At 52.1% G+C, this 23,289-nt stretch overlaps 1 protein-coding gene across 3 annotated transcripts in view; it reads left to right on the top strand.

Moving 5' to 3' along the window:
• The window catches only part of TTLL1 (TTL family tubulin polyglutamylase complex subunit L1), a 37,504-nt gene extending 14,831 nt beyond the window's left edge, over positions 1 to 22,673 (top strand). For all 3 annotated transcript variants that reach the window (XM_082666421.1, XM_082666422.1, XM_082666423.1), the window contains 8 exons: positions 3,293 to 3,501; positions 5,189 to 5,369; positions 6,507 to 6,641; positions 7,403 to 7,511; positions 12,505 to 12,648; positions 15,992 to 16,078; positions 17,899 to 18,062; positions 22,453 to 22,673. In XM_082666421.1, coding sequence (XP_082522547.1) covers positions 3,293 to 3,501; positions 5,189 to 5,369; positions 6,507 to 6,641; positions 7,403 to 7,511; positions 12,505 to 12,648; positions 15,992 to 16,078; positions 17,899 to 18,062; positions 22,453 to 22,582 — 1,159 coding nt within the window. In that variant the 3' untranslated portion in view covers positions 22,583 to 22,673. The remainder of the gene's footprint in view (positions 1 to 3,292; positions 3,502 to 5,188; positions 5,370 to 6,506; positions 6,642 to 7,402; positions 7,512 to 12,504; positions 12,649 to 15,991; positions 16,079 to 17,898; positions 18,063 to 22,452) is intronic.
• Positions 22,674 to 23,289: the final 616 nt, after the last annotated feature.

Genomic DNA, 23,289 nt, shown 5'->3' with positions numbered 1-23,289 from the left:
TCAGGAAGAATTGTACAAGGTGAGCTTGGAATAGCTTGTCTTAAGGGAAAGCGAGGACGTCGTCGAGGCCTGCTGGATTCAGGTTAATAAAACTCAGGAGACAGCTTGCAGAGTTCCTTCTGCCCCAAATAGGGACACCTAGAGCTTCCATAAGAATAATGACAGCAGACTGAAACTCATGAATCATGTTTGAATCTATGAGTTCATAAAAATGCCCCCCAAAAGAACTGAAACGGAACAAAACCCCACATAATTTGTGGCACGTTAAAATGGCCACAGAGTTTTTGACACCACTTCCTTCTGCAGATGGGGTCTTCGTTCCCCTCCTCCTGACCTTGGGTGGGCTCTGTGATTGCTTTGGCCAGTGGGATGCAGTCAGTGTGATCCAGTCAATGTGATACAGGCCTTAAGAAACCAGCAGCTTCCTCCTCCTGTGTGGGAACCCCCTGCGGGAGCCCTGAGCTGCCACGTGAGAAGCCTGCCCGTCCCGGGGCCGTTGTGCTGGAGAAGTTGCAGCTGCACCCACCTTCCAGCCACGCCTGCCAAGGTGCCGGATGTGGAAGAAGCCTTCTCGGGGCCCCCAGACCAGCCGGCTGAATCCCACCCAGCGACCTCAGTGCTGCCTGGGGCAGAGCGCTCTGCTGAGCCCTGCCCAAATTCTTGACCCACAAAACCTCGAGATATCATAAAATGGTGGTTGTCTTAAGTAGCTAACGTTGGGTAATTCGTGTTGCAGTGATAGGTTCCCAGAACACAGCTCACCACACGTCTGCGGGTGGTAGGGAACCAGCTCACTATTTTGAAAACTGGTAAAGGGAAAGAGTCACACACTTACTCAGTCTTCCCTGTACGAACCATTCATGGGTTACCTAAATTGTTGACGAAGGGAAGTTTCTCCTTGTAGAAATATTCCTGCCGATAAATGAAGGCGGAATGAAAAAGGAGAATTTCACTGTTTTGCAACCCCTCATGGCCTAAGGATCTACACCTGTGCAGGACGGAGGCCGCTGACCACAGGACAATAGGACATTTAAGTGTGGCTGGTCCAGACAGAGACGTATGTGCCGGAGTGTGACGTACGCTCCCGTTTTAGTACGAAGAAACAAATGTAAAATTCCTCATCACAAATTTTTATGTTGGTAATTTGTTGAAATGATAATATTTTGGATATATTAGGTTAAATAAGATACATTAAAATTACTTTCACCTCTTTCATTTAACTTTTTTTGGCTGCGTTGGGTCTTCGTTGCTGCACGCGGGCTTTCTCTAGTTGCGGCAAGCGGGGGCTACTCTTCGTTGCGGTGCTCAGGCTTCTCATTGTGGTGGCTTCTCTTGTTGCGGAGCACAGGCTCTAGGTGTGCGGGCTTCAGTAGTTGTGGCACGCGGGCTCAGTAGTTGTGGTGCATGGACTTAGTTGCTCCACGGCATGTGGGATCTTCCCGGACCAGGGATCGAACCCGTGTCCCCTGCATTGGCAGGCGGATTCCCAACCACTGTGTCACTAAGGAAGTCCCCCTTTAACTTTTGTTTTAATGTGACTACTAGAAAATTCACTATGTGACTCAGCTGTGGGTCACATTTTCTATTGGGCAGTGCAGCTGATTAGTCACTGACATCCCGAAGGGAGAGGCTCTCCGGCTGGATGCCACCCTGGGACGCAGCTCTGCCCCCATCAGCCTGCAGCTCATCAGACCTCTAGGTCTGACTCCCAACTTACAGGAAGTACAGGGCCCTGGGGAGCATGATAAATAAGGAAGCTGTGAGAACCCCTACAGAACAGATACCCGGTGTCTTCAACAAATAAATTGCCTAGAAAAAAATTAAGGAGGGGTGGGGGAGAATGTATAGATTTAAAGAGATGTGTGAGAGAGAGAACAACTAATCAGAAGGCCTGGCCCTTATTTGCAAAAGTTGTAAAAAAATATTTATCAGACAACTGGGGAGATTTGAACACTGAGTAATATTTGATGATATTTAGGAATTACTGCTCCTGGGATTTCCCTGGCGGTCCAGCGGTTAAGACTCTGCGCTTCCACTGCAGGGGGCGCAGGTTCGATCCCTGGTTTGGGAACTAAGATCCTGCAAGCTGCGTGGTGCAGGAAAAAAAAAAAAAATGGAATTGGCTGCGCTCCTTTTTTTTTTAAGTTGTGATAACAGTGTAAAATAGCATATCATATAATATAAAAAGGAGTCCTTAACTGTTAGAGATTCTAACAGGAATAATTTGGATGAAATGATATGGTATCTGGGAAGTGCCTCAAAATAAGCCAGTGCTGTGAGGTACAGGCAAAGCAAGGCTGGCCTCGTGGTGACTGTTGAAGCTGGATTACGGGCTTCTGTTACACTTTTCTCTATACTTCTTCGTGTGTTTGAGCTTTCCCGTAATAAACAGTGTTGTTTTTTTTTTTTTAATCCTTTTAATCCTTTTGTTCTAATGATTATGGAATCAAAAGAAACCCTCTGGTTGGTGCTATGGGGAGGGGGCGGGTTGGGGGCAGGGAGTACAGAGAGGACCTTGCCTTGTCTTGTGACTCCAGGACTCCCTTGTGGGTGCCAGCCCTTCTGTCCTTCCTGCTTCTCTGGGGGTGGCTAGGGAAGTCAGACAGGTGTGGCAGGGAGACTGGCTTTCTTAGAGGATGAGAAGGAATCTATTTCTCTTTCAACTCTCATTTCACTGGGGGCTTCGCGATTTAGCTGGCCTGTCAGGGGTCTCTCCAAGAATATCACATGCCAACTCAGGGTCCTTAAATAACCCCTGTTTTTTTTTTTGTTTTTAATTTTTTGGGTTTGCCACGTGACTTGCGGGATCTTAGTTCCTGACCAGGGATGGAACCTGCACCGCTTGCAGTTGAAGCACGGACTCTTAACCACTGGACCACCAGGGAAGTCCGTGGGGTTTTGGTTTTAGGGGGTCCCTGTCCTTCCTGACTTTGGGTGCAGATACTGAGTCAATGAGTTTCCTGACTTCAGAGTCTGACTTTCATTAGTTGGGTATCAAAATCAATGTTATCATTAACTGATAAACATTTATTGAGCATCTACTCTGTGCCAGAGAGTACAACCAATCAGGGCAGAGTCAAAACAGCCCCTGCCTCAGATAGTTGAGGTACAGTCAGCGGACACAGCCTGCTGCTGTGGGCCAGGCACCTGGCTCGGTGCCGGGCTGGGGACAGGTAAGCTCTGAGAGAGCGTGCTTCCTGGTCAGGAGTCCCCGGGCTTTAATGACACCCGCCTCCACATGGACACATTCTGAGCTTCTGTCCTGCACATCCCTTCTGTGCTTCTCTTTCAGGATGAGTGTGCAAACCATCCGCAATGTTTTTAGTGTCGAGACTGGCTACCGGCTCTCAGATGATCAAATAGTCAACCATTTCCCGAACCACTATGAACTGACGCGGAAGGATCTGATGGTGAAAAACATCAAGAGATACAGGAAAGAGCTGGAGAAGGAAGGGAGTCCTTTGGCAGAGAAGGACGAAAGTGGGAAATACCTCTACCTGGGTTTGTGTCCTTTCCACCGGCCTCACGTTTTAAATAGATAGTGGAGTATTCTCCAGTGGCACAAGACCGCGAGATGGTGACTGTTGGCTTTGAGGGATGAACGTGTTTGTGGGCACCTCTTTCATTCCAGGCATCTCCAGAATTGGGGGAGGGGGCTCCACTTGGAATCTGAGTTTGTGTGAGTGCCTTGGGAATGTGCACAGGAGGTGGTGGGCGTGGGGGACACTCCCTGAGTTACAGACTGCCAGGAGGGACCATTACTGTGTCCAGCAATGCCTGGGGAGCACAGTGCGTCCCTGCCCCGTCTGGTGAGAAAAGCTGGGCTGTTGGGTAATTTCAGAATCCCTTTAGCACACGTGGGGAAAAGTACATAAGTGACCTCTCTGGGCCTCGTTTCCTAATCTGATAAATGGGAATGATAACAATACCTATCTTACAGTTTACTGTGGGGATTAAATGATACAGATTTGTAAAGTACTTAGCACACAGCTAAAAGAGAAAACTCATTACAGGCAGACCTCAGAGGTACGGTGGGTTCAGTTCCAGACCACCAAAATAAAGCAAATTACCACAATGGGACTTCGCTGGTGGTCCAGTGGTTAGGACTCCACGCTTCCACTGTCAGGGGCCCGGGTTCGATCCCTGGTCAGGGAACTATGATCCTGCAAACTGCATGGTGTGGCCCCAAATAAATAAGTAAACAAATAAAAAGAATGAAGTTTTAAAATAAAATAAAGCGAATACCGCAATAAAAGCAAGCCACATGAAATTTTTTGGTTTCCCACTGCATGTAAAAGTTATCCTTACACTAAACTGTAGTCTGTCAAGTGTACAATAGCATTATGTCTTAAAAAAAAGTCAATGTACATACCTTAATTACTTAATTAATTATATTTTTGGCGACATTGGGTCTTTGTTGCTGCATGTGGGCTTTCTCTAGTTGCGGCGAGCAGGGGCTACTCTTTGTTGCGGTTTTCAGGCCTCTCATTGTGGTGGCTTCTCTTGTCGTGGAGCATGGGCTCTAGGCGCACGGGCTTCAGTAGTTGTGGCACGTGGGCTCAGTAGTTGCGGCTTGCGGGCTCTAGAGCGCAGGCTCAGTAGTTGTGGTGCACGAGCTTAGTTGCTCCACGGCATGTGGGATCTTCCCGGACCAGGGATTGAACCCGTGTCCCCTGCATTGGCAGGCGGCTTCTTAACCACTGCGCCACCAGGGAAGTCCCGACATACCTTAATTTAAAAATACTTTATTGCTTAGAAATGTTAACCATCATCCGAGCCTTCAGTGAGTTGTAATTTTTTTGCAGTAGTAACATCAGAGATCACTGATTTCAGATCACCATAGCAAACATGATAATAATGAAAAAGTTTGAAATACTGTGAGAATTACCAAAACGTGACACAGAAACACAAAGTGAACAAATGCTGTGGAAAAATGGTGCCGATTAACTTGCTCCACGCAGGGTTGCCACAAACCTTCAGTTTGTAAAAAATGCATTATCTGTGTAGCAAAATAAAACGCGGTTCGCCTGCGTCGTACCGGGATCGAGCTGCAGAAGCCCTGGCCCTGTGAGATGCTGCGTGGGGGCATGAGGGAGCGAAACAGGCCCTGAAGAGGCAGTGGCAGCATCTTTCTGTCCGTGGCCCCCGGCGGGCTGGCTCACCGTTGTCCCCTCTCTGTTACCCTCAGACTTCGTCCCCGTCACCTACATGCTGCCTGCCGACTACAACCTGTTCGTGGAGGAGTTCAGGAAAAGCCCCTCTAGCACCTGGATCATGAAACCTTGTGGCAAAGCCCAGGGAAAGGGCATCTTTCTGATCAACAAGCTCTCGCAAATCAAAAAGTGGTCCCGGGACAGCAAAACGTCTTCGTAAGTGGGGGAGCCCGTTGCGTGTGCTTTGCCACGGGTGGAGGGGGGGCCCTTGCTTGCTTTTCCAGGTGTGCAGCATTTGTTCAGGTATACACGTGGCAGCAGGACAAGGCTCTGTGGCCACTGTAGCGTCACCAGTCGTAGAATCTCACCTGGGGATGGTGGGTAAACTGGCGTAAGGTCACAGGAGCAGGGAGCCTCGCTGGCCGCTCTCTGTCCTGAAAGCTGGGGGGAGACCCGTCCAGTCCTGGTGCTTCTGAGGTGGCGAAGCACATGCTTAACACCTGGGTGCCTGGGCTTGAACCCCTGTCTGACACTCACCACCTGAGTTTTGTTGTATAGACTCTTCGGTTCTTCATCCGGGTAAACTGGGGACACAAGTAGCACCAGCCTCACGGGGCCGAGGTGGGGATGGACCCGAGCGCCAGGCAGTGTGTGCGGTCAGCGTAGAGAAGACCTACGTGACCGTCAGTCAGGTCTCCTCTCTGGGTTGGGTGCCCCTCAGAACGGAGGACACCAGGAGGTTTACTCTAAGGCTCACTCTTTGCCTCTTCGAGGTCCTTAACTGCCGGGAAGTGCCTGGAGGCCACCATTGGTGCCATCCTTTCCGGGTGGGCCGATGGCTCCCCTGAATTCCCAGGAGTGGCAGGGATGCCTCCTTGTGTCCCGCATTTAAGTCTGACTGCATGATGCCAGCACCCGGGGGTTCCTCTGTGGATACCCCCCACCCTCGTTTTCTCCCCGTGAACTGGCCTCTCATTTAATGAGAGGCAGCAAGCTTGTCACCAGCCGACTAAAGACTTCTGGTCTTTTTTTTTTTAATTTATTTTATTGAAGTACAGTTGATTTGCAATGCTGTGTTCATTTCTGCTGTACAGCAAAGTGATTCAGTTATACATATATAGATTCTTTTTTGTATTCTTTTCCATTATGGTTTATCACAGGATATTTGAATGTATCTCCCTGTGTTGTACAGGAGGACCTTGTTGTTTATCCATCCTATGTATAACAGTTTGCAACTGTTAACCCCAAACTCCCAATCCATCCCTCCCTGACCCCCTCCCCCTTGGCAACCAGAAGTCTGTTCTCTATGAGACCTCTGGTCTTTGCATCTAACCTCGACTTTGACATGCCCAGGTTCATGACTCAGTCTACCAAGGAAGCCTACGTGATCTCTCTGTACATTAACAACCCATTACTAATCGGCGGCAGGAAGTTTGACCTGCGCTTGTATGTTCTGGTGTCTACGTACCGCCCACTGCGCTGCTACATGTAAGAGCCGGAGTTTTGTTTCCATTTCTTTAGACTGAGTTTTGGGAATTCCCTGGTGGTCCAGTGGTTAGGACTTGGCTTCCACTGCGGGGGGTCCGGGTTCGATTCCTGGTTGGGGAGCTAAGATTCCCACATAATGCGCGCTGTGGCAAAAAAAAAAAAAGACCGTGCTTTGACACGATACTTCCTACTCCTCGGAGACCTTGCAAGGGTTGGTCGAACTCCTTGTACGCGTAGTGCCTGGCATGTGATCCATGTTGAGTAAGGCAGTAGCTTTGACACGAATGTGAATCTTTAAAACAAAAAGCAACTCTTTTACCCTTACAAAGATACTCAGAGAAAGAAGCCAGACACAGAAGGCCACATGTTGTTCAATTCCGTTTATATGACGCACCCAGAAGAGGCAAAACTGTAGAAACAGAAAGTAGATTAGTGTTTGCCCAACACCAGGGTTGGGAAGTGACTACTGATGGTCGCAGAGTTTCTTTCTGGGGTGATGCAGACGTAACATTGATTGTGGTGATGGTTGCACGACTCTGAATACACCAAACACCGTTGAGTTGGACACTTCACGTGGATGAGTCATATGGCACGTAAATGATATCTTAATAAAGCTATTATGTAAAAAGAATCATAAAAAATAACAAAGCAGCTGTTTAAAAAGTTTAAAACAAAAAGCGGCTCTTTTAAGAGAAAAAAAAGTGTTATATTTTGTTTACGCTTGTCCTCAGAGTATTGAATTGATCTGAATTCCCACTTAGGTATAAACTTGGATTTTGCCGCTTTTGCACAGTAAAATACACCCCGAGTACCAGTGAGCTGGACAACATGTTTGTTCATCTCACCAACGTTGCCATTCAGAAACACGGGGTAAGTGTTTCTTTTCCCTTGAGCTTAAGGAAATGGACTGATTTTATGGGTTTCTTTGTTTTTCTATTTGCAGGAGGGGTTGGGTGGGTACAGGAGTTGAATTTAAGATGCCCTGGCACTGATGAGGATTTTGTGGGTTTCTTCATTTTTCTATTTGCAGGAGAGGGTGGGTTGGTATAAGAGTTGTATTTAAGATGCTCTGGCACTGATTGGGAGGGGGAACCCCAAATATCCAGTGTGCTTGTCCCACGGGGGGTGGGGCATTTGGAGAAAGTCCCGCATTCAAGTAGTTCTGGGACCTTGGGCAACTTCATTGACTCTTGGAGCCTGGGTCTCTCGAGTTGTAAGAGGAGATAATATTATTACCTTGTGGGGCTTGTGGGAGGATTATATGAGAGAACCTGTGCTTGGTCATTCAGTTAAAGACCAGGTACTGAGCATCTGTCTGGGTTGGTCCCATGATGAGGGCTACAATTATGGGCAAAAACCTCCTTCACCCCTACTCTCATGGAGCCTAGAGCCTGTGGGGGGAAGGCAGTCATCAAATAATCACACTGCAACTGAGATGCGCATTCTGCAGGTAGAGATGCAGGCCTGGAGGAGCTTGGAATGAAGGGGCCTGTAGTCCAGGTGGTCGGAGGCCGCCGCGCACAAGTGGCCTTGAGCAGAGAGCTGAAGTCTGAGCGGGGGTTCCCTGGGTGGAGGAGTGGAAAGAGCATTCTAGCAGAGGGCACAGCACGTGCCAAGGCCCCGTGACAGGAAGGAGCATCGCAGGAGCTGAAAGGAGTTGGGGCAGCTGGAGCCCCCATGCAAGGCGGGTAGAGTGAGAGGGCCCTGTAGAGGCCAGCGGAGGCTGGGACACAGGACGTGGTAGGTTCTGTGCAGGCTTTGGGGCTATAATCCAGTCCTGGCGAACAAGGCCTGAAGGTCTCATTTCTATAGGAAAGACTCTTCTATTTGGGTCTTGCTTGAATGGAAGCCTGAATACCCTAGTCTTTTTATCATTTGAATAGAAAGAGGGTAAATATTGATAGAAAACAAGCTTTTCTGAGTAAACTACTGAAAGGTTTGGTCAGACCAGCTTGGGCCCAATCCCGTGCCCATCACTTAACCTCTGGGTGACTTGGGCAAGTCACCCAGCCTCCCTCTCAAACAGGAGCCCTGGTTTTTACCGTCCTGGTCGTGGCAACTGGCTTCCCTGTGGGGCTGACCCCAGTTCACCTGCCCCTCGGGTTTTCCTGCGAGCAAAGTGAGAGAGCGTTGCCGTTACGGTGCTCACAGCTAGAGGGGAAGGGGTGACTCAGCCAAGGCCTTGCTCGTAAGAATTTGGGGAAATGGTCTCTCAGGTGACACAGCACAGAACTTGTCAGCCATTTGGGGACGCCACACCCTTCATAACCAAGTAGCACATTTTGTGAAGTCTGGGCAGGGGTGGGAAATGACAGTGACCGACCTCCAGTCCCCTTGGTGCCCTGAGGACAGGGCATGATGTGCTGGCCTGTTAAGCCGCCTCACCCTGGGGGGGCCAGACTGAAGTTGGGAGGGTCCCATCTGATGAGCCTTCTCAGGACATCAAACACGAGGTCACTATTTCCATCACTAAGGAAAATAAACCATTTTATTTATTTATTTATTTTGAATTTTATTATATTTATTTTTTTATACAGCAGGTTATTAGTTATCCATTTTATACATATTAGTGTATATATGTCAATCCCAATCTCCCAATTCATCGCACGAATTGACCTATTTTCTTTTGTCAGTTTTTCACCTATATATGTTGAGGCTTTCTTATTAGGTATATAAAAATACAAAATGGTTATATCTTCCTTTATTATTATGAAGTAACCCTATTTATCTCTAACAATACTTACTACCTTATGGTCTAGTTTCCCTGAAAACAATATAACTATACCAGGTTTCCTTTGCTTAGCATTTGAATGGTATTATATATAGTATTTTTTTTTAACATCTTTATTGGAGTATAATTGCTTTACAATGGTATGTTAGTTTCAGCTTCACAACAAAATGAATCAGTTATATATATACATATATTCCCATACCTCTTCCCGCTTGCGTCTCCCTCCCTCCCACCCTCCCTATCCCACCCCTCCAGGCGGTCACAAAGCACCGAGCTGATCTCCCTGTGCTATGCGGCTGCTTCCCACTAGCCATCTACCTTACGTTTGGTAGTGTATACATGTCCATGCCTCTTTATTGCTTTGTCACCGTTTACTCTTCCCCCTCCCCATAGCCTCAAGTCCATTCTCTAGTAAGTCTGTGTCTTTATTCCTGTTTCACCCCTAGGTTTTTCATGACATTTTTTTTTCTTAAATTCCATATATATGTGTTAGCATAAAAGACAGAAGGGGAGAGCTGAGGCTGTCTTCAGCCTGGCATCTCCACGGGCACCGGAAGCAGCAGTGCTCTCCACGTTCTTTCTATTTCTAAATGCTTCGCTTTTTAATGTAAGAAACAGGTTACTCCGAGAAACGTCCGTTTCACCCTTGAATGAAAGCTTCAGCATTGCGTAGAGAATAGATGTTATATTGAACACAGCAATGCTGTGGACCGGTGGATCTGCTTGTCCACTGAGGGCCCCTGGGGGCAGAGCACCGCCCTGCACTCTCGGGCAGGATGATGAGACACATCCCTCCCCTCAGGAAGCTCAGAGTCCAGCCAGAGGGGCAGATTGCAAAGGACTGAGTGTCAGGAAAGGTCAGGAGACCTCAGTGCTGCCTTGAGAGTGCGGGAGTGGGGTTTGGGGCCTGCCAGGAGGCTGGCTTAACCACGACTGCTGGCGGGTTTCCCAGGGTGCAGGGTGGGTCCTGAAATGCGCAGTGTTTGCACGTTGATAGGAGAAAAATGTTCTGAGATAACTCTGATAAAATAACTTTCCTACTGCCAAAAAGCAGGCGCTTTTTGTATCATTACTTTGTATCTATACTTTTTTTTTTTTTTTTGCGGTACGCGGGCCTCTCACTGCTGTGGCCTCTCCCGTTGTGGAGCACAGGCTCCGGACCCACAGGCTCAGCGGCCATGGCTCACGGGCCCAGCCGCTTCGCAGCATGTGGGGTCTTCCCGGACCGGGGCACAAACCTGTGTCCCCTGCGTTGGCAGGCGGACTCTCAACCACTGCACCACCAGGGAAGCCCTGTATCTATACTTTTTATATTTATGCACATGTAAGACAGTGTTTTCATAAAGTGTACACTTTATGCCTCTGGAACTTTTTTTTTAAGTAAACAAATTTTTCTTGATAGTAAAAAGAATCTGTATATAGGAAAAGAAAAGGTATTGCTGGACAGTTAGCCTAGTTTTTCCTATAATTTATTTAGGGCTACAGTCCTTTTTTTTTAGGGATACAAACACCAAATAATATATTTGAGAGCCTGTTTGAGGTGAACAAGCTTGGGCACCTCATCTTTTGAGGCATTTTAGTAAGAACTGACATGTAAAAGGAATTTGTCTCTGACCTTGAAAAGATGCTTTTAAAGATATGGATAATTCTTGGCTTTTATGTGTAAACAGAGTCTGCTTTGAGTTTGTTCCTTGTTAGGCTGATTTTGTTTTAGTTCACAGTTACCAACTTTCTACTTAGAAAATGAAATCTCCGTCTCATAACTTTCTAATACACGTCAGTATTTTCTAGCTTTTTGCCTCCAAAGGGGCAGTGTGTGGAGAATTAATGTTCAGAGTCAGAGAAGTAGAAAGAGCACTGAACTGGCATTGGAAACCCTGGGCTAAAGTCCCAGCTCTGTCACAGCCAGGATGAAAGCTTGGGCAAGTAACGGGGCCTCTCTGAGCCCGAGTCTCTCAGACAGCTGGGATGCTGTGAGGGAGGTTCACGTGTGGGTCTCTTAAACCATCGTGCCCGGGGCACGGTGTGTCCCAGGTTGGCTTCTCCAGGAAACAGAGGCAGAGATGAGCGTGCAGGAGGTTTAATGGGGCACGATGTCATGGGCAACGCCAGGAGTTGGGGGGAGCCGGATCGGGCAGAGGGGGGTCAAGTGGGGACACAGCTGCAGCAGGGGCCCCAGCCAACCTCAGCGCGCTCTGCAGCTGGGTGCCCCTGAAGAGTTGTCCCAGACGGAGACAGGGGCCAATACCCAGGCACCAACCCCTCACTGGCTGTGGGCTGCCCGAGGAGGGGTTGGACTAGGCAGGTCCTCTTAACCAAGGGCAGCTCCCTGAAAGGGTCTCTGCTGCAAGGAGGAGCGCCTTGATCTTGAAGGGGTGTCTGGGTGGCACTCCCTCCACAGCACGCACTGTGAGGGATAAAGCATTGATTATGAGAATACTGCAGAGTTGATTAGTTGGCCCTCCATATCCCAGGGCTCCACGTCTGTGGGTTCAAGCAGTCGTGGGTTGAAAATATTCGAAAAGGGACTTTCCTGGCAGTCCAGTGGTTAAGACTCTGCGCTTCCTCCGCAGGGGGCGTGGGTTCCATCCCTGGTTGGGGAAGTAAGATCCTGCCAGCTGCGAGAAGCAACCAAACAAAGAGAATTCAGAAAAAAGAAAAATTCCAGAAATTTCCAAAACAGCAAAACTTGAATTTGCTGCTCAGTGGCAACTATTTTTGTAGCATTTATGTTGTGTTTACAATTTACATAGCATTTACATCACATTAGCTATTATAAGGAATCTAGAGATGATTTAAAGTACACAGGAGATGGGGAGGATGTGTGTAGGTTACAGGCAAATACAATGTCATTTTATATAAGGGACTTAGGCGTCCAAGGATTTTGGCATCCAAGGGGGGGTCCTGGAACCACTCCCCTGTGGATACCGAGGGACAACTGTATTTTAAAAAATCGCATGTGTAGGAGGCCCAGATCCCCAAGGGGCAGGGCGCATCCGCTTTGTTCCCGGGTGCTCGCCCGCCCCCCTCCCCCGCACACCAAGGGGCACCAGGAAATGCACAAGGGTGAGAGCAAGCGCTGGGCTCCTCTGGGAGCATTGCCTGGGGCCCCATCCCCTTTTCTGTGGCCAGGAGGATTACAACCACATCCACGGGGGCAAGTGGACGGTGCACAACCTGCGACTCTACCTGGAGAGCACCCGAGGCAAGGAGGTGACCAGCAGGCTGTTCGACGAGATCCACTGGATCATCGTGCAGTCCCTGAAGGCTGTGGCGGTGAGTCCCAGGGGTGTTGGGGGCGGGGCGGGGCGCCCTGGGAGCAGAGGGAGCGAAGGAGACCACGCAGGCCTAGCAAGAGTTTGGGATTTGGGGGTGCAGGTGGCTCTTTTGTTAAAAATAGCTGTTCTTATGGTCTCACCTCCTACACGTCTGCCAGAGGCCAGGGTGGTCTCGGGAAGGGAGAGGGGCTGGCTCCTGGCTGGCGTTGCTGCAGCCATGGCCCTGGAACCGCTACAGAAGGGCAGGGACCTCGTGACGTCATCGTCGGCTCTTCTGTGCCCACTGAGTCGAGAATGAGTGTTTTGTCATAAGCTGATGCTTTGGAGATGGACTTTTCAGCAGCCTCCCGATTTTTAGGCTTCCTGCTTTGCTATTTCATAGACATTTAGGGCTGGAGAGAGCCTCCCTTTTTTTTTACTCAAGTCTCATATCTGTTGTCTGGTTTGAAGGTTTTGTGTTTCGTTTCACCGTTCTAAAGCAGGTGTGCATCTATTTTCAAAGGGAAAGCAAAGGATAAACCCTGGAGCACCAGCACGCAGGCCGCTATTTCTGGTGCAGGTAGCGGTGGGCAGACTGCAGTAGTGCCCACACACCGGCGTTGAGGGGCTGTGAAAAGAGCTGCGCTTGCTGGAGTTGGAAACGCGGGGAGATTGCTGTTCTGGAGAAAGTGTGATGTGGGTTTGGCAGCGAGGTGGACGTGTGTGAAAAGATTTATGTGAAACCTTCTCAGTGGAAGATTAAGGCCCTCTCTCCCCACTTTTTCTTTTCCCCCTTTGGCCGTGCTGTGCGGCTTGGCGGGATCTTACTTCCCCGACCAGGGATTGAACCTGGGCCACGGCAGTTCCTAACCACTGGACCGCTGGGGAATTTGCTCTCCCATTTTTATCTTTGAAAATGCCAACTTATACTAATTCCCCTGTACGTGAAAAGCTTTGTTGAAACAACTGTGTAAAGAAAATTATGGACAGGAAAGGTGACCCTTCAGTGGACACCTTGGCTTTGCTGTGCCTTGAATCGAGCTCTTCCTGTGTCACCAAGCGCTGATGAGCCCTGCCTGTGCCTTCAGTCTGCATCTCGGGCCCCCAGGGAGGACTCGGCGGGGAAGAGCCCAGGGTCTAGTTAGTCTAGTTAGCGGTTGGAGAGAGGTGTCTCAGGGGTCACGATGCGGATGTGTGGGGAGGCCTGGGCTCAGGTTTCAAGCCGAAGCCACCATGTGCCTCCTGGCGACGTGGCACAAGTGCCTGCCCTCCGTGGGCCTCGGGGGTGTCCTCTGTGAAGTTGGGATCACGACCCTGGTGTCTCAGGCTGGTTGTGTGAACGCGCTCCGCGGAGGCTAACATACGGGCTGGGAAGGTAAATGGCAGCGGCTGTAACACAGGCGATGTGGGAGCCTCAGTGCCTGATTAAACCAGTGCCTCCGCTCCCGTCCTGGCCTGATGGGCAGAACTCTGAGAAAGAGTTCTCCCACAGGCCTGTGTCCTGGCCCCGGCTACACAGCCTGTCTCGAGGCTGGATCCGCCAGGCGCCTCTGAGCGTCTTCTCCTGGGCCTCAGCCTCCTGAGCTGAGAAGCTGTTGGATTTCTAAGGCTCTGAGGCTTTGGGGAGCAGGGATTTATTTTTTCAGTTTTTATTAATTTAGCAAATATTTGGTCACCTTGTTTTTACCAGGTTGTTGCCTTCGGGGAATCTAGGGGAGAGGCAGGCAGGGAAACAGGAGGCTGCGGTAACTCGTGGGGAGGGCCTGGTGCAGGGTGTGGACCATGTGGGGGGCCCACGGAGAGGCCGAGAGGCAGAGCTCGGGAGCAGAATGCTCAGAGGGCCAGAGACAGGGGGGCTGGGGGATGACAGAGGGTGAGTGACTGTCCTCTGTTCCCTCTGTGCTGCAGAGGCTTTGGGGGACAGTGGTGTGTACGCTGGCCTGGTTAGGACACCAGGCTTTCAGTGGAAATGCAACAATTCCGCTAAATTTCCACGTGATGAAACAGCCCCCCAGCCTGGTTTTCCTCCAGTGAGTGGGGCTGCACTGGGCTCTCTCCCCCTTAGACGTTTCCTGTTCTAAATCCAGTGTTTTAGGGAGAGTCCAGGCATCCACTAACGTATGAATAGGCCTCACCATCCTCACAGTCGCGTCTGTGTGCTCCCCTCGCTGTGGGGTGCATGAGAGTCCCCGGGGAGCACGTAGCACTGCTGCTGGCTGGGCCTCTCCTGGAGGGTTTAATCCAGGCAGCTTGGGCAGCCTGGAAATCTGTGTTGTAAACAAGCCGCTGGTGGCTTTTTTATGCACTTGGAGAACAGTTTTTGAAATGGAATTAAAAACTGAGAAGAAGGGACTTCCCTGGTGGCACAGTGGTTAAGAATCCGCCTGCCAATGCAGGGGACACGGGTTCGAGCCCTGGTCCAGGAAGATCCCACATACCACGGAGCAACTAAGCCCGTGCGCCACAACTACTGAGCCCACGTGCTGCAACTACTGAAGCCTGTGTGCCTAGAGCCCACGCTCCGCAGCAAGAGAAGCCATCGCAGTGAGAAGCCCGTGCACTGCAACGAAGACCCCAAAATAAATAAATTAATTAAAGAAAAAAAACCTAAGAAAATCCAAAATTTTTTTTTTTTTTTTTTTTTTTTTTGCGGCACGTGGACCTCTCACTGCCGTGGCCTCTCCCGCTGCAGAGCACAGGCTCCAGATGCGCAGGCCCAGCGGCCATGGCCCACGGGCCCAGCCACCCCCTGGCACGTGGGATCCCCCCGGACCGGGGCACCAACCCGCGCCCCCTGCACCGGCAGGCAGACCCCCAACCACTGCGCCACCAGGGAAGCCCAATCGAAAAATTTTAAGTAAGTGGATTTGACTTTTGACTTTTGTCACAGAGAACAGAGGTTCGTACGCTGCATCTCGAGGGGTCTGTGAAGGGACTGACAGCCTGGTGGGCTGTGTGTGTGTGTGTGTGTGTGTGTGTGTGTGTGTGTGTGTGTGTGTGTAAGACGCACAGGCCTGAACTTTGGGTGCCTGGGCTTGGAGCTGGACTTCTGTCCACTCTGAGGAAAGTCTTGTGCCGACGGAGACTTTCATTGCTGGTCGTCAGGCCTCTGATGAATGAGACGTGGAGACGATGATTGCTTCACGAACCCCCTTTCCATCCCTGACCTTGCGGGAGGAACACGGAGAGGAAGGGGGGAGGGGAGAGGGCGGAGATGGGGAGCCGCTGGTCACAGGAGTGAGCCGCTGGCATCACCACCGTGAGTAGGGTCCTGCCGCTTTAACATCCCGCATCTCCATGATGTGGGTCTCGGCTGGGCCCCCCAGTTCTGGCTCTGTAACCCGCCGGTCCTCTCCCTGCAGCCGGTGATGAACAACGACAAACACTGCTTTGAGTGCTACGGCTATGACATCATCATCGACGACAAGCTGAAGCCCTGGCTGATCGAGGTACCCACGCGCTGCATGCCCGCGTGCCTGGTCGCCCCACACCCTCCCGGTGCCTCTGCCTCAGGCTCCGCGGCCCCAGCTAGATGTTTCCCAGGCCACGGTGGGCGCGGTAGGATGGGGGGGCAGATGTCCAGGTCTGACGGTTTGCTGATGGTTGGGGAATACACACTCCCGGTCTGTCACCTCCGGCGAGCCCAGCCCACAGAGCCCGAGCCATCCTCCCCCTTCCGAATGGGTGCTTCCGGGTGAGCCCAGGTCCTGGGGCCTGGCCCTGTCGGACACTGTTCCCATTCAGGAAAGGAGCTCACAGACCCGGAAGCCCTTGGGAGGCCGTAGCGTTCTGTCTGGAAATAAGGAACGCTATCCTCTTGGGAGGAAGGCGCAGTTTGGAAGTGGACTCATATGCCCGTTTCAAGGCGTAGACAGGATGTAGTGATGGCTGTTCTAGAAAGGGCAAGGTTCATACACCCTTTTCCTGATGACAGTGGCAGCGGGCGCTGGCACACCCGTCTGAGGCCCTGACACGGAGCCCACCTTGCCGGGTGGTCCTGCTTTGCTCTGCTGCCAGGAAGAGGGGCTCAGGCCTCTGAGGGGCGCAGGGCTGGACGGGCAGAAAGGGTGCAGGCTTCCACTCTGGTGACTCATCTCCCCGCTAGTGCCCCTGAGTGCCGTGTCCTCTCACCACACCCATGTGGACGGGACGGCTCAGGCCCTTTAGCTCAGTCCTGTTTGCAGGCGAAGCTGAGTCACAAGAGCAAGTGAGTGGTCCCCTGTAGGGAAGTCAGTGGGGGCCCTGCAGGGAGCTGCCAGGAGAACAGGTTACGGGAGGGCGAGCTGTGTGTGTGTGTGTGTGTGTGTGTGTGTGTGTGTGTGTGTGTGTGTAGATAAATGTGCGTATAGATAGACAGGTAGGTCAGTCCTTAGATATAACACATTTATGCTTTTTTCCCCTCCATCTTAAACAGAGTAAATAACTTGAATGGAACTCAAGCTTTCCTTGATGAACTAGGATCTTAATTGCGAACATTACTTCTAAAATAATAACAGGTCTTAACTGTAGCATATTTGTAATAAGAATTACAGTATTATACGATCAACCACAGTGGTAATTTCAGGGGCAACCGAGGTCCACCCTGCTGGCGGCACAAAGACACAGTCTGACTACTGGGCGGGGAAGCCTGAACAACTTGCCCATTTGCTGTCTCTTCTCTCTCACGGCCTGAGAAAACAGCCCACCAAAGTCATTACAACTGTGCCTAAAATAAGGGTAAATAGGTACTGACTGAGGGCCCGTGGGACTCTCGGCGGAGTAAATGGCCATGTTTTAACACGTGGATTTTGTGACTTGGCTGACCTCCTCAGAGGCCTGGTCAGAATGTTGCTTTGTTGGTGAGCTAGTACTTACTCTCTCAGCAGAAAGGGTCCTTTTCCTTTTACTCGACCCACGATGCTGCCTGGTCAGGGTCATTGGGTTACTGATTCCAGCAAAGCTCTGGGCAGCTTTTGGTGCTGAGGACAGAGCTCATCACACAGGTATACGCTGAAATTACGTTTGTGATGGACGTTGACCTACGACTTTTGTTTGCGTGGTGACGGATTTGTAGCTTCTGTTCCTAATCCTGTCCTTAAATACCGTTTGTATTTCACCTAACAGCTAATGAAATAGATCACAAAATGCTCCCTGAAGGTGTTAGGTATGAACAGTGTGAATCACAACCTTATCTGCGTCGCGCCCTCGCTCCAGGCGAGTAAGTGGTCCAGCCAAAGGCTGTGTTCTCTTTCCTGTCCAGCCAAAGGCTGTGTTCTCTTTCCTCTCGTAGGTGAACGCGTCCCCATCCCTCACCTCCAGCACGGCCAACGACCGAATCCTTAAGTATAACCTGATTAATGACACCCTCAACATCGCCGTCCCTAACGGCGAAATTCCAGACTGTAAATGGAACAAGTCACCCCCAAAGGAAGTCCTTGGCAATTATGAAATTCTGTAAGTTTGTGTGTCTGTGCAGCTGGCCTCGTGTGTGTCAGATTGGGGGGTACCAGGGCCCACCTGGGATCTTCTAGGTATATGTGGACTCACCTTATCGGGTAGAGTATTTTGTTTTTTGGTGTCATGGGATAGATCTTGTAGCAGACAAGCGTTTTCGTGCTGAACCAGGCCTCGGTCTGGTCTTGTGCCTGAGAAACATTAATGAAGCATTTGCCACGTTTGCTGCTGGGGCAGCGGGAGCTGGTCACCGGCCGTGGAGCAGAGGCTGGCCACGCCCTGGGCCACGCCCTGGCCCACCCCGAGAGCTGTGTGGCACTGAGGAACTAATCGATCTCTTTGAGTCTCCGTGTGTACATCTTCTTAAATGAGGATGATACAATCTGTCTTATGGTGGTAAGAGGAAAAGAAGCGTAGCATTTGAGGGCTTGACACACATTTCATTTCTCCAGCAACTTTGTGAGGTGAGGTTGTCAATGGCTCCATCTTACACGTGTGGAAGCAAAGGCTCAGAGGGGTTACGTGGCACGTTGGTAGTGACATAAAGCGGGGGAAAGTGAGAACCCATCAGGAGGGCAGTGGTCGAGCAAGTCCAATTCGTTCTCACCATAGAAGAGTGAGTGGACGTTAAGAGGACTGACCTGGGGCTGTGCCGGGGGCCCGGGAGGAAAGCAAGTGCAGGAAAGGGTGCCTGATGTGATCCACGTGAAACGGGCAGTGGTCCCGTGCCTCCTCCCTCGGTGTGATGGGCATTTCCACGTGTGGTGGCTGCTCTGAGAGTGGACGGGCCCGGAGGCGTGGAGGGACATGCATTAGGGTGTCAGCATGGACACCACTGCTGCAGGGGTGTGGGCCGGGGAAGGGGAGCCAGGAAGAGAGGGGAACAGCACCCAACCCGTAGGACTGAATATGTTAGGATCACATTACATGATCCTGTAAAAGTAAACATGTGCGTTTAACTTAACATTTTTAAAAAATGGAGAAGTGGTGAGTGAGCTTTACACAGCGCACAGATCCCAGGCTCTTGGCTGGTAGCGCTGCTGCCATGTGGACATAAGTGTGCAGCGTGGGAAGGGTGGTCGGGAACCGAAAGGGCGACCAGTTGGCCGGTCGGTTGTGTCCTCCAGCGCTTCTGCTGCGTAGGTGAGGTAGAGAGTAGGCAGAGGGTGGAAGTGCCCGGGGTGGGGTGCTCGCCAGGTGCGGGAGAAGGGCAAGGAAGCATGAGGGTGTGAGCAGATGAGGACAGTGCGGGGGTGGGTAGGGATCATGGGGTCAGGGCTGTAGGACAGTGAACTGGGAAGAGAAGGGGCAGAGGTCAAAGTGAGGCTGGCGGCCGAGGTTTTGCAGGGGCTGCGGTCACCAAACATGGCAAGGTCGGGTGCCCTGGGAACGGGGCTGAGCTGGGGTGGAGGACAAGGTCATCGGAGAGGGCAGTAGGTCAGGGAGTCGGGGTCCCATCTGTTTGGTCACTGCGGTCACCAGCAACAGTGAGCCGAGAGCCTGAATCTTAAGGAATTAGGGGCAGTGACACGGAGGATTAGAGGTGACCAACAAGGCCGGGTGAGCGTGGTGAATTCTGCCGACCTGGGAAGGAGGTTTGCGGTGGGAGGGTCTCCTCCAGAGTGGGAGGGAAAACAGGCCCACTCCAGGGGCTGCAGGGGAAGCCAGGTTGCCGAGCAGGAAGGTGAAGGGGACCTTCCAGGATAAGGTGGAGGATGGGAGGTGCTGTGTCCATTGCTGACGATGGACAGAGCTCTCAGTGCGCAGAGGGAGGGAGAGTTTGCTGGTGGGGCCAGGATGGGGCCCATCCAGAGCCTCGGAGGTTAGCATTGTGGGCGGTGCAGGGTGACACGCGGGTGACGGACATCAGACTGTGATGGAGGGCCTCGTGGGCCCAGTCCTGAGACAGATGGGGGGCTGTGTGGGGAAGGAGTCTGGCCAGGGTCTGGTGGGTCCACCTTGGTCCAGCTGAGGGTGGCGGGGAGGCGGGCTGTGAGGGCCCTGTGGGACGCTCTGCCCCCATCAACCCATTGCCTCCTTGAGGGAGTGGGCAGACGCTCCATTTCCAGTTGAAGACGCAGTGGTCCAAAGCCTCAGTGCTTTTACTTGGAGAGACAAAAAGGTGGGCCCCCCTCAATCCGTTCAGCCACCCTCTCCCCAGATGAGGTGATAAGGAAAGCCCCAGCGCGGGGCGACAGTTCTGAATCCTTCCGTTCGGGATCTGTTCCCGGTGCTTCAGACGACCTGTCAGAGTCCCGGGTGGGCTTACAGCCCTGGGGCCGCGTGGGGTGGGCCCTGACGTCACAGGCACCGCCCTGTCCTCCTGCCGTGCCAGCCTCTCTGCATTCCGCTGCGTGCTCCCAAGTGCCCTTCAGAGCATCCCAGCCAGGGTGCCGGCGCCCCGGGTGTGGCACCCAGAAACAGGCGCTCTTGCCGCTGCCCCAGCTCGCCGTCCTGGCCTTGGGGCCGCAGGGCCTGGCACCTTGCATCTGCTCCCTCCAGGGCCCCGTTCTACTTTTACAGCCTTTCAAAAAAGAAATGCTCTGAAGCCTGACAGTGAGTGGATTCTGCCTGTCAGAAGGCCAGGGGAGCAGCCCACCAGCACAGGAGGGGCCTGAGAAGAGCCATCCGGTCTCTGACTCTGCTCCACACCCGCTCTGTCCGTGGGCACACCATCCCTGGGAGTCCCGGTTGCCAGCTGCTTGCCAAACGCTCATTTCAGTTCATTTTGTTGTTAAGCTGCACAAATACCCAGTGAAACTGGGAGCCCACCTGTGGGTCTCCCCTCTGTTTATTCAGCAGATTCTTATTGCACACCACCCCACGAGTGAGATGCTGGGGACGACCGTGAAGCAGACGGGGGGGTGGGGTGGGGAGGGGTCACTCAGCCCTTTGGTCGGTACTGCAGACGCGCACAGGCAATAGAGTGATGACATATGAACGGGAGTCCCTGGGGGAGGGGAGGGGCCAGGGTGGCTTCCAGGAGAGCCCCCCACGGGCAGAACCGCCAGTGTCCCTGGGGAGTCCTCTGTCCAGCTTCGTCTCTCTGTAGGGAGACGGGGAGGAGAGGGGGGCCCATGTGTTGTGGTCTGACATCTACGTCTGGCAGAGGGAAACCCCGTCGTACCTGCCGCGTAGACAACACTCGGCGACTGGCCTTCCTCTTCCCTCCCCTCCCCTTTCAGCCCCGTTTGCCACCAGAAGCCCAATGCAGAAATGTGTTCTTCAACCTCAGAGCCTCTAACCCACACTCAACCCACGGATTCTGGCTCTGGGAATGAGCTTATGACGGAAGCACACGCTCTCCCAGAAGTCAGCAAGATGTAGCTAACGCAACATAACTGAGCATCTTAGCACCGTCTACGTTTGATGTGAACGTCTTCACACGTGTCACAGAGGCTCCTCGGTCAGGGTGTGGTCAGCAGTGATACCTACGCACACACTTCAACAGTGGCAGGAACTTCACGCTCTGAGCTACAGGGTAAAAAGTTCCGAATTAGGAATCCGGACTCCTGGGTTTTATTTAATCCTGCCTCTGCCGTGTACCAGCTGTGTGACTTGAGCACAGAGTCAACCCCTCTGAGCCCCACGTTCCTCAAACAGGAAGTGGGAATCATAATGCCTCCTGGTCTGAGTCAGGAGGGTGCTGTGAAGCTACGGCGGGGGTGGGTAGGAGACCCTGTTTGCTGGAGCCTGCCTGGTGCCAGGGTCCACAACAGGTCCTGCGGGTTTCACCACCCTCATGGGACCCCCAAAAGAGGGGCCCCACCCCGGCAAGAAAGGATCACCCAGATGCCAAAACGGTCAGGGACGCTGAGGTTCTAGGCCAGTTCTTTCTGATGCAAAAGAGTCCAGGCTGTACTCTCTGTCCAGGCCGTGCTTGAGCGCCGCGCCAGCCTGACGCAGGAACGTTGGTGGGGGGGAGGGGTGGGGGGTCACAGCTGGTGGAGGCGGCACTGGCCTTGCCTGTGAGCCAGCTGCAGGGCCTCTCCCTGTCCTGGCCTCCTCCTGGGCAGGCCACCCACACCCTGTGCCCTGTATGAAACGGGGTTAGTCATCCTCGCCCCACAGATGCTGAGTGAGATGCTGCGTGTAAAGTATTTCCAGACCTCACTTCTCTCCCTCGCTACCCTGAGGTCTCATTCCTTTCCTTGGGGTCATTGCCAAGTTCAGTCTGGTGGCCTGTATAAAATGTCAGCTGCAGGGGTGGGGACCGCCCACAGTAACAGTTTGAGGCAGTTGTACTTGTGTTCCATGGCCTGGGGCAGTGGTTGGTGGGCTGGAGGCGTGTGGGACGGGGCCAGGCTGCTTCTCCGGGTGACAGGCCTTTGCCGCACCGCAGCCATGGCGACACTGCCGCTGAGCCCTGGAGATGCTTCTCTGTTTCTAGGTACGACGAGGAGCTGGCACAGGGCGACGGGGCTGACCGAGAGCTGAGGAGTCGGCCAGGCCAGTCGCTGGGGCCCAGAGGGGGCCGATCGAGAGACTCCGGGAGGACCGTCCTCACAACCTGGAAGTGACCACCAGTGAGAGCAAAACTCCAGCCTGCACCCACCCTTGCTGAAGACCTATTTTGGAAACTTCCTTTTTCTAGAGCTTTTTTCCTTTCCTAAACCCTGTAAATAAATAAAGGCATTTCTTTGGAAGGTTAAGGAGCCCATTATTGGGGAAAAGTCCCTGTTTCTCCTTTACGCTCACACGACACTCTGACAACAGATGTATGGAGATTTTCCCACACCAAGCAGTTCTGCTGCGGCGCTGGGTGTCCTGCCGTGTAACTCAGTTCTGACGCTGTCTGCCTGGAGTTGGAGTCAGATCCCACAGGTAAGGCCTCAGTCTCACAAGACTGCCCCCACCGTCTCAACTTCAGACGCCGACCGCAAGCCCACGTTGTTAACTGTGCTTCTGACCAACTGGCTGTAAGTTGGAGGTTCCCACAACCCTATCCTTGGGTTCAATTAATTTGCAAGCGGGGCTCTCGGAATTCAGGAAGACAGTTTGCTTACTAGGTTACTGGTTTACATAAAGGGTGCAACTCGGGAAAAGCCAGATGGGAGAGATGCACAGGGCGAGGTGTGACTGAAGGGGCACGGAGCTTCCATGTCCTCTCTGGGGACACCACCCTGGACGCTCTTCAGATTCCATAGTCCGGGAATATTTATGGAGGCCTCGTTACACAGACATGATTGATTAAATCATTGGCCATTGGCGACTGACTCAACCTCCG

Source organism: Grampus griseus, assembly GCF_964374135.1.
Source record: "Grampus griseus genome assembly, chromosome: 11".
Taxonomy (NCBI): Eukaryota; Metazoa; Chordata; class Mammalia; order Artiodactyla; family Delphinidae; genus Grampus; species Grampus griseus.
This window is presented reverse-complemented; position numbering and strand designations above follow the sequence as displayed.